Source organism: Phocoena phocoena, chromosome 21, assembly GCF_963924675.1.
Source record: "Phocoena phocoena chromosome 21, mPhoPho1.1, whole genome shotgun sequence".
In the NCBI taxonomy this organism is placed as follows: domain Eukaryota; kingdom Metazoa; phylum Chordata; class Mammalia; order Artiodactyla; family Phocoenidae; genus Phocoena; species Phocoena phocoena.
This window is the reverse complement of record NC_089239.1, coordinates 26986921-27000503: the sequence shown is the minus strand read 5'-3', so window position 1 is coordinate 27000503 and position 13583 is coordinate 26986921. Positions and strand designations below refer to the sequence as shown.

The window sequence follows — 13583 nt, the reverse complement described above, 5'->3', positions numbered from 1 at the left end:
CGTGAATGCTGTTTGCTCTGGCATTAGGAACGTGTACTGTGGGACGCCCCCCAATGCCCACGCCTTAAAACTGTCTGACGCAGTCTCCACTGGGGGAATGTGATTGGCAACCCTGCACTCCCAGTGTGCACCTGGGAAGTCATCACTTCGTGTCCCTTACCCGTGATGTCTGCTCAGAACCAATCCCGGTCCACTTGCCTTCCAAATGTTCGGGGTATCCACCCAGGCTGTACAACCACCTGGGAAAATGGAGTCAGTCGCAAAATGCTTCAGAGCAAGATGACCTCTCTCTCTGATATCGGACACGACAGGATTCCTTTCCTACAACACATTCAAAACTAAAGTCACTGCAGGCTCAGGGGCTACAAAATGTGACAAGGTTTCAGCACCTCGACTTGTAACACATTTGGATGGAGGAGGAGACATTCACACTGAACTATGACACATCCTTCCAACCTTTGTAAGTGCCAGGCTTACAAAGGTGGACCATGCAACCTGGAAATGCAAATACATGATGATTTCATTTTAAATAAACACAGAGAGAATGTTCAGCTTGATGCAGATGAAATGATCTGGGCACAAATGGAATCTTTAGTCTTTAATGTTAACGGTAAAGATAAAACTTAAAGAAAAAAGGTTGTTTGCCAGTGTCTTCCATCCACTCAGCTTTCTATAAACTGTGTCACTTTTTAAATTACTGTATAAAATCATATCTTTGAAAATTTGGATTTCTTGTTAAAATTGCTAATATACAAACAGAATTAATTGATAAGGGGATTCGTGCTGTGAATTCTCCTCAGGTCTACGATGGAAGAGATAGTTCATCACGTCCGCTGGGGGCCTTCACTAAAAATGAGCTGACGGGGCTCATCCTGAACAGCACCTCCAACCACCTGTGGCTGGAGTTCAACTCCAATGGGTCTGACACTGACCAGGGTTTTCAGCTCACCTATACTAGTAAGTGCCATACGACTTAATCGTTTCATTTTACTTTCATTTTCTCAGGATATATCTGTTACTTTGCTGATATGATACATTTTAAATATCGATTTTTTTTCCTGGCCCCCGTCCTGTGTTTTGGATTGCTGTTTAATTCTGTACACTGTTGAGCGGGCAGTAAATTTAAACACATTATCAGAAGTAAGAGTTTGAAACGTGTTTATTTAGAAGTATTAGTATTTTCATAACATGACTGTACCTGAAAAGAAAATGTTATGACATTTAAGAGATATTAGGGTTGGGCTTCCCTGGTGGCGCAGTGGTTGAGAGTCCACCAGCCGATGCAGGGGACGTGGGTTCATGCCCCGCTCCGGGAAAATCCCACATGCCGCGGAGCGGCTGGGCCCGGGAGCCATGGCCGCTGAGCCTGCGCGTCTGGAGCTTGTGCTCCGCAACGGGAGAGACCACAACAGTGAGAGGCCCGCGTACCGCAAAAAAAAAAAAAAAATGCTTGACTTAAAGAGATATTAGGGTTAAAATTATTGTGTGATTTAATGCACATTGACAAAAATTCATAGACAATATATGAAATATTTAAAATGAATGGTATAATTAATAGTAATAGTCTTTGAATGCCTGGAACACATCAATACTTTTCTATTATATCTATCTATCTATACATACACATGTTAGATTCCATACATTATGTAAAATAGATTACATGTGTGTAAAATATAATAATTTATACATATAGATACACACATGCACACATATAGGGGTGTGTGTGTGTGTATGTATACCCTATGTTGTAAGTGCTTTCTTATCACAACTCATTTCCTCCTGAGAAAACTAAACACAAGTAATTGGAGTGTGTGTCCAGGATACCAGCTGTCTGAGTCACTGGAACCAGGATTCGGTCTGTAGCTCACAGTTTTAAGCTGTGTTCTTAGTGCCCCCTCCATTAATATAATTAATATAAATCAATATGGAAAATGTCTTTTTAAAAAAAAAAGATGAATGTGAAGAAGACAGAGGAGCGTAAAACAAAGGAGGAGAAGGAATTGTTCTTTCACAAAGAGAAGTTGGACGTGTGATAACTGTCATTTTCAACATTTTTAGTTCCAGAAAAATAAAGTAAAAAATATAGTTATTTGATATAGGTTATTAATTAAAATTAAGTAATAAATTAGCTAAAATGCTTAAAATATACAAGACAGTCCAATCCTTCACCAACCCGATGATTAAAAATCTTTGTGATACCAAATACCATGACATAAGAAATTAAAAATTTCGGATTTTTGAGCATGAAAGTCTATTAGTGATTATCAAGACTGATTCCTTTATTTGACAGATAAACAAATGAAGGCCTGAAAAATATAATAACTATCCCAGACATAAAGCTAACCCAGGTGCCTTAAAGGAGGATTAATTGCCTCAAATCCCCCTTGGTAGGTGAAATTACAGTTGAAGAATTATAATCCTTTTGACAAAAATAGAATTATAGTCCCATGGACAGGATGAGAAAACCCACATTTCACTTTCATGAATATAACCATTTAAAAGACTATGTGAATTGAAAGCATACTAATTATATCATGTGCAAATAAATTACTAGCAGTTATATTACCAAATAAATTTATAATTACAACTTTTGTTTACTAGAATTCTACTTTAGAGAATTTCATGCTCAAAAAAGTTTCAGAGAGTTCTTGTCAAACCAGTTTGCTTTGATTACAGATAAAATGTAAACCGCCATGATCTCTTTTTCTTCTACTGTGGGTTTTTCATCAAATGCTCATCAAGTTTTAATTTATTACTCGGATGTGTCAACACACGCCTCCCAGTTTTTATACTGGTCTTACAGCCTTAGGGGAACATGGGCACATGAGAAGGAAGACAGTGTGAAAGCTCTAGGCGCCTTTCTGAGTTTCCTGTGATGCACACCTGAGTCCCCCTCCATTGTTGCTTTGGCCTATCTGACAAATCGTGCTTCTTCCAATGGCTTGTAAGCAAAGAGCTAAAACCTTGGCCCGAGAGCTGTCCTCTCTCCTCTGTGCATCTTCACGACCTTATCCTCAGGGCCGCCCAAGTGTGGAGGTTGCTTAGCTCACAGCTACTTCCTAGGAAAGGTATCATGTTAGACTTCTACGTTACACTGCAGGACTTTTTCAGCCGTAGTTACCGCGTCCTGTTTTCCCTCTGACGATTTCCAAGGAGAGTAATTCTTGATTTGTGAGCACTCATTCCTCTCCTCTCATGGCAGTGCAAATTCAAGCCTGCTGGAATTTATAGTCGCTTTATTTATTTATCAGTGAGATGGGGGTTACAGGACTGTTTCCACAATTCTTACGTCCCCTTTATTTTCCAAATGGCAGTGAAGAAAGTCCATATACCCTAAAAACGTGTGATGGGATTGAAATTAGAGGTTGTAGCTTCCTTTGTGTATCATGCCCACCTTCCCTCGTCAAGAAGAGTTGCTTCCACATATATACAATGGAATATTGCTCAGCCATAAAAAGAAACAAAATTGAGTTATTTGTAGTGAGGTGGATGGACCTAGAGTCTGTCATACAGAGTGAAGTCAGAAAGAGAAAAACAAATACCGTATGCTAACACATATAAATGGAATCTAAAAAAATTAAAAAAAAAATGTTCTGATGAACCTAGGGGCAGGACAGGAATAAAGACACAGATACAGAGAATGGACTAGAGGACACGGGCAGGGGGAAGGGTAAGCTGGGATGAAGTGAGACAGTGGCATGGACTTATATATACTACCAAATGTAAACTAGATAGCTAGTGGGAAGCAGCTGCATAGCACAGGGAGATCAGCTCTGTGCTTTGTGACCACCTAGAGGGGTGGGATAGGGAGGGTGGGAGGGAGAGGCAAGAGGGAGGAGCTATGGGGATATATGTATACATAGAGCTGAATCACTTTGTTGTATAGCAGAAACTAGCACAACACTGTAAAGCAATTATACTCCAATAAAGATGTTTTTTTTTTTTTTAAAAAAAGAGTTGCTTCCATGCGCTATTCTCAGCCCCTACTAGACAGCGTGTGGCGGTTGTCACTGTTTCTCCATGGCGCCCTCCAGACTGTGAGGACCTTTACTGCTCCTCGCATTTCTCTGAGTAACTTTGAGAAACCTTGAAGCTGTGGATCTGTTTATGGGCACTTTCCAATTATATGGATTTTATTTTTATAACATAGCAGCACAGACTTTCTAAAAGAAGAAGAAAGAAATGTTGGTGACGGTTTCCAGTTATTTAGCTCTTAGTATAATCAACTTGATGGGAGTAACTATCTTTTCTGCCTGTTTTTCCTCTTTCCTCCACCTACAATAACACAGATGCTACCCAGGTGCAAGTCTTGTTTCCAGGATTGTCCTGGAGCTGGAACACACTGCCAGATGGAAAAAGATATTTGTAATATAGCACTGATGGTGCTGATGGCTATAATCAAAATATTATTGACTTCACATTAAATTCTTAGGTTTAAACACTCGGTAATTAAGTTTAAGAAATCCCACACTCCCACAATGTGGTTGAATACCTGAATCAAATCTTCATCTCTAAAAGATGGGTTGGAAATACTGAATGGCTGTAAAATGTTTTCAGCCAATTATTAAAGCTTAAGCCTATTTGAAGGCACTTTCAACTATCTTCAGAAGACTTTTGTAATTGCCTCTTGCTCGTTAATTGCATTACTGAAGGAAACATTCATATTTAAATGTTTCAAATCCGTAATTAATCTACACACAAGTGGATTAGAAAAAGTCAACAGAGTAAATATATAGCTTAATAAACATCTTGAAGTTTTTCAAATGAGTACAAATCATTTTGTATATCCTCTAATATTTAGAGCGTACTACCCAATACCTTCTAATTTTACCATCTTGGCAATTCTGGGTCTTGGTAAATAGCTCCTTTTACTCTTCTTTGTAAGTTAGAAACTCAGTCTCCAAATCTGTAAGTGGTTTGCTGAGGCTTTTACCTATGGGGTGTTATAGCTGGGAGCCAATCCAGGTCTTCTAAACAAGGGCCAGAACTGTTGATGACCTTATTTTCAAATATTTTAGATGATCCCACTTTGATGAGTTCCATATTTATTGACTGATATTTATATATGTAAAGGCATTGGCAAGGAAGAAAAGCCAGGCATCTTTGGGACAAGTAGGAATAAATATATTAGTAAACATTTATTAAGCAACTGCTGATTTCTGAGTAGTAGGTTAGAGCAACATACAACTGGAAAAGTTTACCTCCATTGGAAAACACTGCTTTTTACTACGGATTTGTCCATTTTCATAACAGATGATAGTCTTCTGAGCCTACAATTATGTCAAGTGGAAGCATAACCCATAAGCTCTTTTAGATCAGGGACAATGGGTGTTCATTTTTTATTCCCCTCTGTACCTCGCACAGATGTCTGATCTATAATATTAAAAGCTTAGACTGGATCATTGTTACTCAAGCTGTATTCCATGGAGCACTAAGATTCTGCAGAGCTGTCTCAGGCCAATAAGAGTTTCACCTTATTTAACATAAGCCTTTCTTTTCTTTTTTTTTGTTATCCCAGTGATTGTAAAGCTCTTAAATATCAGGAAAACCATATTGACAGTGGATTGCTATGTCTTCTAAATATTTCAGCAAATATTTTTACAGAAAAGTAGTTCTGGAAATTAAAAAAAAAATTCCCTGTTGAATTCAGAATTCTTTAAAAAATATACTGACCCCTTTCGAGTTCCACAGGAATGTTCCCAGAACAGTCACTCTTCAGAAACAGTTTCCCACAGGACTTTCTGGTTGTCACTCTTACTGATTTAAGTAGAGAGGAGCAAGCAAAACACCAGTCACACCTGAACAAAAGTTCTTGCTGTTTGGGGGTGTCGTAAAAGAACTCTATTCACCTGCTCTGCGCCATCTCGGTGTGTCTGTGTGCTGCTCGATCAATGACTGTACCGTGTATTATTTGTGTACTGAATGCTTAGCACTATATTGAAGCAGAGAAGGCAAAAGCCACGGTTCCCGTCCACAGATAAATGACTTAGGGTAGTCACGTGCAGCACTTGTGAAACACTGGTCCGTGGAAATGTGGCTGCACCTTCATGTTCTCAACTATGGGATGGGTCAGCAGGGGGTGCCATAGAAATCAGTTCAGGGCCCAAGCTGATATGTGTGACCGTAACATATCCATCTCCTGATGCACTACGTTGATGCAAAGATAAAAATCTTTTGATTCTGACCCTTAATGTATTGTATTTGACCCCTAATACATTTCATTTTTATATGAGTTTGCTCTTTTTCTCCAAAGAAACTATAGCTCCTCGATGACAGTATGTGATCCTAGTACCCCAAGAGTTAGAAATATATATGACACATATTTATTTATTTGTGATGATGGCAAATATAATTTTCCAGAGCAATGAGAGATCATTGAAAGCTGGAATCACCCTAGAGGCCTCCAGAATTTTCTTTCCTTCCTGCTAGATGCCTTTGACTCATCCCTTAAGATTGCAGTTAAATGCCAGTTTCTGTATAAAGGCTGCTCTGCTCCAGATTTCTGGAGCAGAATCACCTGCCTCTCCCATGCTCCCTACCCCATGCATTTTGTCTCTAATCCTTTGTTTTTACTAACAGAAGTGTGAGGTTTTCAAGAGGAGTAATCTTAACTTGCTCACTTTTGTATGACCTCCATAGTCACTTAACAAATGATAATTGAGTTGACCTAGATTTGCCTGGAAGGAGGCAGATTTGAGTAAAGATGCATGCGGAGAGTAGAGTATGATCTTGGAACTCATGAGATAATGAATATGAAAGTCTGAATAGAGTGGAAGATGCATGATGAGGAGAAAAAGGAAGACAAATGAGCTGCGGGAACCTGATTATGGAAGCCACTGAAAGCTGATCAGGGGTATTGGTCAACATTAAGGCAGAGCCATTAATAATATTGGAGGAATGAAATTAATGCAAGTGTGAGATCGAAAGGAGAGGATGATAACAGCCCCAAACAGCTCTGTCTGTGCTCTTGCCACCCACGAGTGACCTGAGAGTAAAGGAGAAAAGCTACTTGCTGACTTTTACAATAACACATATAATGGGACAGACCAGAAATATGGACTTACTTTTACTTATAAATGGAGTGGTCAGATTGAAATACTAAATATCTTTTAAAAACAAAAAGAAAAAGGAGGGATGCCTTGGGAGGGTGGTGTGGGGTAGTCAGTAGTCACAGAAGAACAGATAGATGGACCTTAAAAATGGAAGTTCTTTGGTAACCCCTCCAGATGTATTTGGCACAGAAGACTAAGCAAGTAGATGCTGGAGTCTTATCCCCCTGGGAAACCTGTGCTGCGGTGGAGGTGGACTAATTAGGCTGCCCTCCCTTCAGGTCCACTGGCTTTATTTAACTAAAGTCTCTTGTTCTGATTCTGTAGTTATCAGGCAATATTCTCAGTGTGACTGGGGTGTCAGTGTGGCTCTGCCAGTAGGAAGAGAGTGACTTATTTGTGTTGACATAGGGATTCCAGTACATGGACTGAATCCATTTATTGTTTTCAATTAGGGAATTGGAATTCTGGCATTGTGCTTAAGTCACTAGAGTCCCCCATGAGATGAATCTCTTTTGGGTACAGAACTAGGTGTCTGATCCTACAAAGTCATCCTTCAGGAGGCAGCCTGCTAGCTTTCCTGGGGTGACTTAACCCCCCTGGCTGTTGCAAGCCTCATTTTTCTGTTTCACACTCATAATATAGACTGTAGAGTGGGGAACCCACGGTCAGGGACATCTCTAAAACGCTGAAGGAAAAGAAGCTTGAGGGGATAGACGAGGAAGAACGTTTCAGAGGACTACTAAGAGGCTGGAGGTGAGCATGCAGACCTGAAGGACAGGCGCCACTGGTCCATAAGGCCCCTTTGTGCGTATTATTGTTTACAAAGGAGGGGAAGTGCTTATCCTGGAAAGTCAGGGCCTCGGGGCACGCCCTCCGCAGCTGCACTAGGCAGCTCTGCGAACAGCAGAGCACACAGCCTGGAGTCCAGAGACCTGCCCAGCGCCTGGGCTGCATAATTTGCAGATGATGGTGTTCTGTTTGGGGACAGGAAAACTAGGACTTCGCTTTCCCCACAGCCAAATCTCTCATGGCTGGTTAATTTCCATTCTTCAGGGTTTTGAAATGGTCACCCTGCACCCAACCCTGAATTATCTAAGATAAGCACCCTAGACTAGAGAAACCTCCAAGTCCCCTACAACTGGAATCTGGGAGAAAAGAATGTATCCGTTTCCCAGGATGGCCCCTCATTTCCAGCTTCAGGGATCCCCGCCCCCCGTTCACACTGTTTTCTCTAGCTGATAAGGGGCGGAGGTGGGTGATTTGGCACTGACTGATTTGGAACCACCCACAACATATTCTGGGAAGCGGAAATAAGTGCCCAGAGCCACAGTTATGCAGCTGTCATCTCGATTTTATTAACATGCTGATAGAATTAAAATGACACCAGCATTAAACACGCTATTATAAATGAGCGAATGACTCTGGATATGAATATATCCTCAAGGCCAATAATGAAATACTAAGCACTGTCACCTTCGTGCTTCAAAACAAGTCACAAATATTGCAAGCATGAAGTATACACGGGCAGGGTGAGCCATCAATTACGAGAAACAGAGCTTCTGACGGTAAAGAATAGAGTTAAGTCAGAAGCTGAAATTGGAAGACCTTGAAATCATGGCTTGATAACAAGAGCTAGTTATCTACGGGCTTGGTTGACATCCTAAGTGGGTGGATGTAATTTTGGGGGTGTCCCTCCTCCCGCCCATCACCACCCAGTTACATCAGGAGTCGCCATATTTCTTTGGGTTTTTTTCCCCAGCTTTACTGAAATATAAATGGCACATAATAAGTTTTAGGTGTACAGCACGATGATCTGCTACACGTATGAATTGTGAAATGATTACCGTAAGGTTTATTTAATGCCGCCATCGCCTCACATAATTACTTTTTTTGGTGTGTGGTGAGATCTGCCTATTGCTGATAGAGATTCTTCTGGTACCTTTTCCTCCCTGACTATGAAGGAGGTTTAAGTGCACAATGATGTGTTCATTTCATAACTGCTTTTTTTTGACAACTAGATTTTGGAAATTCTGTACAAGCTAGGTGGCAGTTATAAAAGCAAGTTCTTGAATCCAGGTTTATAAATAGCAAAGACATACACTAATTTCTCAGAAAGTCGTGGTTGTAATATGTGCAAGCATTGCTGTTTATCTAATAAAACCTACCATGTTATTCCAAGAAGAGCATTTATCACATTTTCAGTCTTTATGTTCTAGAAAGTCATGTCAAAACAATGTTTGGTTCAATGAGTAGTTTTAAAACTTATTTAAAGTCGTGCTACAAATCAGGGGAAAGTATGGAATAGGGTCCAGAAAATAACCGGCTTGCACGTGAGTCCACACAACAGATTTTTATTTCATTTCAATGAAGATGAAAATTGTGGCAAATATATCTTGCTGCTCTGGTGTCTGCTTGTGTGATACTAGAGTATTAATGTGTAATTTGTAAATAAAGGTTTATGGAGCAAGAAATTGTTCTTAAATTCAGCAGATAAAACTGCTGGGAAAATGTGATTAGTATTATTTGTTTTTCCACAGTTAACTAGTAGGTAATTTTATAAAAGCGTTATAAAATAATAGGCAGTTATTTTGTGAATAAGTCTATTCCCAGAAAAAAATGAGTTGTGTACTTCTAACTTTATTATACCTAGATTAGATTTATTTTCGTTTGGGGGAAATCACCGGAACACTTCTCCCATGAATCAAGTACTACATAGCAACTGTCACCTGTGAAGAAAAAAAAAGATAATTTTTAATATATTTTTTTTTTTTTTTTGCGATACGCGGGCCTCTCCCTGTTGTGGCCTCTCCCGTTGCGGAGCACAGGCTCTGGATGCTCAGGCTCAGCGGCCATGGCTCACGGGCCCAGCCGCTCCGCTGCTTGTGGGATCCTCCCGGACCGGGGCACGAACCCGTGTCCCCTGCATCGGCAGGCGGACTCTCAACCACTGCGCCACCAGGGAAGCCCCAAACTGATATTTTTAAAAGGTGTATATATTAAGTGAAAATTAAACTGTATACTCAGAATTTATTGTGCTATGAAAAGGATGGTATAATAAAGAGAGAAAACAGTTTAAAGTCAGTTATGTGACTGGCATATGACCATATGCTTATGTGATTGCATTATTGGAAAGCTCCCTTATCAAAATATCAAGCCATCTCCATACATTTTTTTATAAGCTTACACCTTCTTGTAAGAATTCTGAAAATTGCATTTTTACTCTGCTTTTACAAGAAAAGAAAGCCTATAGAATCATGTTGTATATAATACACTTTTCAAAATAGAATGGCTTTCAGTGGAAATATCACAGTGGACAAGGCAGTCCAATAGAGAGAGAGGCAGTCTGTTAGTCCCTACAAAGAACTCTGTATTTACTGTAAAACAAGGTGGACATTTTAGAAAGAGGAAAGCATCTCAGGGAATGGCGAATAAAAAACCAGTTCCCAGTTCCCAGTCCAAGCATACAATTCATGGTTTGCCTTAGAAAGTTTTATTTTTATGGATACATTTTTAGATAAACATCCAAATAAATGTTTAATTCTTGTAAAACATCATTAAGAAAATACTTGAGGCCAAACTTGATAGCATTTTTAAGAAGTGAGGCTTAGGGTTGAGTCACTGCTTTACCTGGAGACTGAAACCCCTCCTACCTGTGGCTACCCCATGGGAAGGCTGCCGTAAACACAGGACATGAATCTGCATCCATTTTTCACAGGGAGGGAAAGGCAAAATATTATTATGAATATTTTAACAAAGGAAAGTGACACAGGTGATGCTTAATCGACTTACTCGGTGTCAAAAGCAAATTCGAGGTAGAGATGGGCATACAGGCTGGGTTGCTTGCCTTCTAACTGGGTGTTTTATCATCTTGCTCCCTTCTTAGCATGTATAACATCACAAAGACTAAAATGTAAGTGTTTATAAAAAATTCCAGTGAAACCATGAGATGCTTTGCTTCTGTGTCAATGTGAGAGTTGCCTAAATGGTATCACAGGTCACCCTGGTGACCCACGTCATGGTCCTCCGAGCCCTGTGAAAGCCCCTGCATGCCAGTGGGTCTAGGAACCGCTTCTACATAGCTTTTCATCATTTTCTATGAAGTTTAGTTTTGTGGGCTTTTTAAAAAATTTTGTAATTCATAATTCTTTATATTTTGTGACAATTTAACAGTCGATACACACTGCTATCTATTTTCCTCTTTCAGAGTTAAATATATTATTGGTCACCAATTCTTTGAGAAAGAAAAGGACTCAGAGAAGAGTGACATAAATGATTTAATTACAGGGATTAAACTAAAAGCATATGACTTGAGTGTGAAATAAGATGAAGGCTGACAGATGATATCACCAGATACTATAAAATCTTAACATTTTATGGGAAGAGTGATGACAGAATTTTTTCCCTTCTTCTTTAGGGGAAATAAAAAGCAATAATTATTGTATTAGTCAAAGTCATAGATACATTGTTTTTGCAAAGAGTCATTCATGGGAAGATAAGAATCTCAGAGAGACTTCAATGTCTTGTCAGAAGGGAAGTGCTGGGTAATGGATCATGGGTCACTTTATGTCTGATTTTGATTTTTCTTGCATGCATTATAGCATCCTTAATGACTCTTTAAAAGGAAAAGATGCATGAAATCTATTCAGATTCAAAATTATTGTTTTCTCAACTTCATGAATTTTGACATAAGGACATTTGAATGCTATTCAGATTTCCACAGCATCATCAAATGAGAGGTTATTTTGTTTTTGTTTTTTACTAAGTAAACATTCCAGAAAATACTGTTATGAAATAATTATGTCTGTCAAATTCCAACACTAGGCAGTTAGCCTGGGGGATATGAAAAAGGCATCTGGAATATTCAGCTTCACATTTGCGAAGACTTGAGAGTGATACACTTAACACCATTCAGTAACAAACTCCAGGAATGTGCATGCACTGTCAAGTATTTTAACCTGATAGTGAGATGTGAGGTGAAACATACAGTTTCCTGAGTCTCTGGAGACCAGGAGCACGAGTCCCGACTCTGTCACCAGCCAGCTGTTGGATTTGTCACACCACAGACCATATTTGTCTTTTGTAAATAAGTAGTTGTTTTTGGACGCTCAGTTCTGAAATTCTATGAAAAAAATCACCAAAGGATATTTTAACTGTTGGAAGTGGTATGAAAGTTTTCTTGTGATTATTTTAAGAACGTTTACCCTTTAATGCCCTTAACAATTGGGTAACTGAGGGCTCTGGCATGAAGTGTAAGAGGACCAGAGAGCCACGCCAACATTCCTGGACCCGGTGGCTATTGTTTAATGAGCCGGGGTAATGGGGAAGGGGGGATTTCATAGTAGGAGAGAGGAAGACTTTATTTATGGATAATGGCACTTTGACATCACTTGATATTTGGTATTAGGGTTTTAATCTTGCTACAATATATAGCACTGATTGTAGACGCAAGTGAAGTTAGAATTTACTTGTTGGACATTGTGTGATCTAATTCTGATGTAATGACTGTAAGAACAAGGTGGTAAAGGTAAAAATATAAATGACAGATTTTTTTTTAAAATCCTCAGTTTCCAGGACTCAGTGGATTGTAAATGAGATGAAGAAAGGCATGAGGATGGCTCTGAGGGTTGAGTTTGAACAGATGAGGGAGGTTTCAGTGCTGTTGCGATCGGTAATAATAACAGTTCGGGACTTAGCTGGAAATTCTAGCATTTCCTAAGAGAGGGTAATGATGTATAATGAGAACTGATGGGATTCCCTCTTTGGAAAAAACGTTTATGGAGAAATGTGTCTGTCTACCCTCCATTCTAAGTTTGTTCAGTAATGCTGAATGCATCCTGAAATTTTCCTAACTGCATATTTTTTATTGAAAGCTATTTTTAAATCCTCCCAAATTTTGTAAAAATCAGAAAAGTATTAAAATTCGAAAGGCATGCATTTATATTCATGATTTTGAAAGCCAGTTCACCTATTTTTTTAATATGTGGACACGCAGTGAATTTTGTATTTTCATAACACTTGGAAATCATTAGAAGCCTAATGGTTTATTTGAATCAAAGGCACTTACTAACAAATTAGAATTAAAATAAGCATCAATGGATCATAGTAAATAAATATATTCACTGTTTCTATTTTAACTTGTGTGCTTACTTAGGTGATACAGTAAACAGAATTCACTATTCTATCCCTGTCTTCAAGGAGGTGAGGTTTTAGATGGAAAAATAAACTATATGCACAAGAAAACATCGAAGACCAGAAGTTTAGTGGTAGGATTCACAGCAAATCCAGGGAGGAAGAGGAGAACTCAGGAGGAATAGCTGGAAGCCCCAGCAGGAATGCTCTGAACTTGACCCTCCAGGATGAGCATGGTTTGGAGGATGAGCAGTACTTGGGCACAACTGGGCAGTCAGCCTGCATGCTGAGGCAGTGGTGGATGACAGGACATGACAAGAACGATCTTGTCATGGGTGTGACAAGATGGGTATTGATGGGTATTTCCTGGGTCTTGTAGGCGATCCCGCCAGGAAGTCTCTT

The 13583-nt window shown here is 39.5% G+C and overlaps 1 protein-coding gene across 1 annotated transcript in view; it reads left to right on the top strand.

The window, feature by feature from the left end:
- Positions 1–13583, top strand: part of CSMD1 (CUB and Sushi multiple domains 1) — a 1433388-nt gene that overhangs the window by 1147978 nt on the left and 271827 nt on the right. Inside the window, exon 23 of the mRNA XM_065899861.1 lies at positions 801–957. Within this exon, the coding sequence (XP_065755933.1) occupies positions 801–957 (157 nt within the window). The remainder of the gene's footprint in view (positions 1–800; positions 958–13583) is intronic.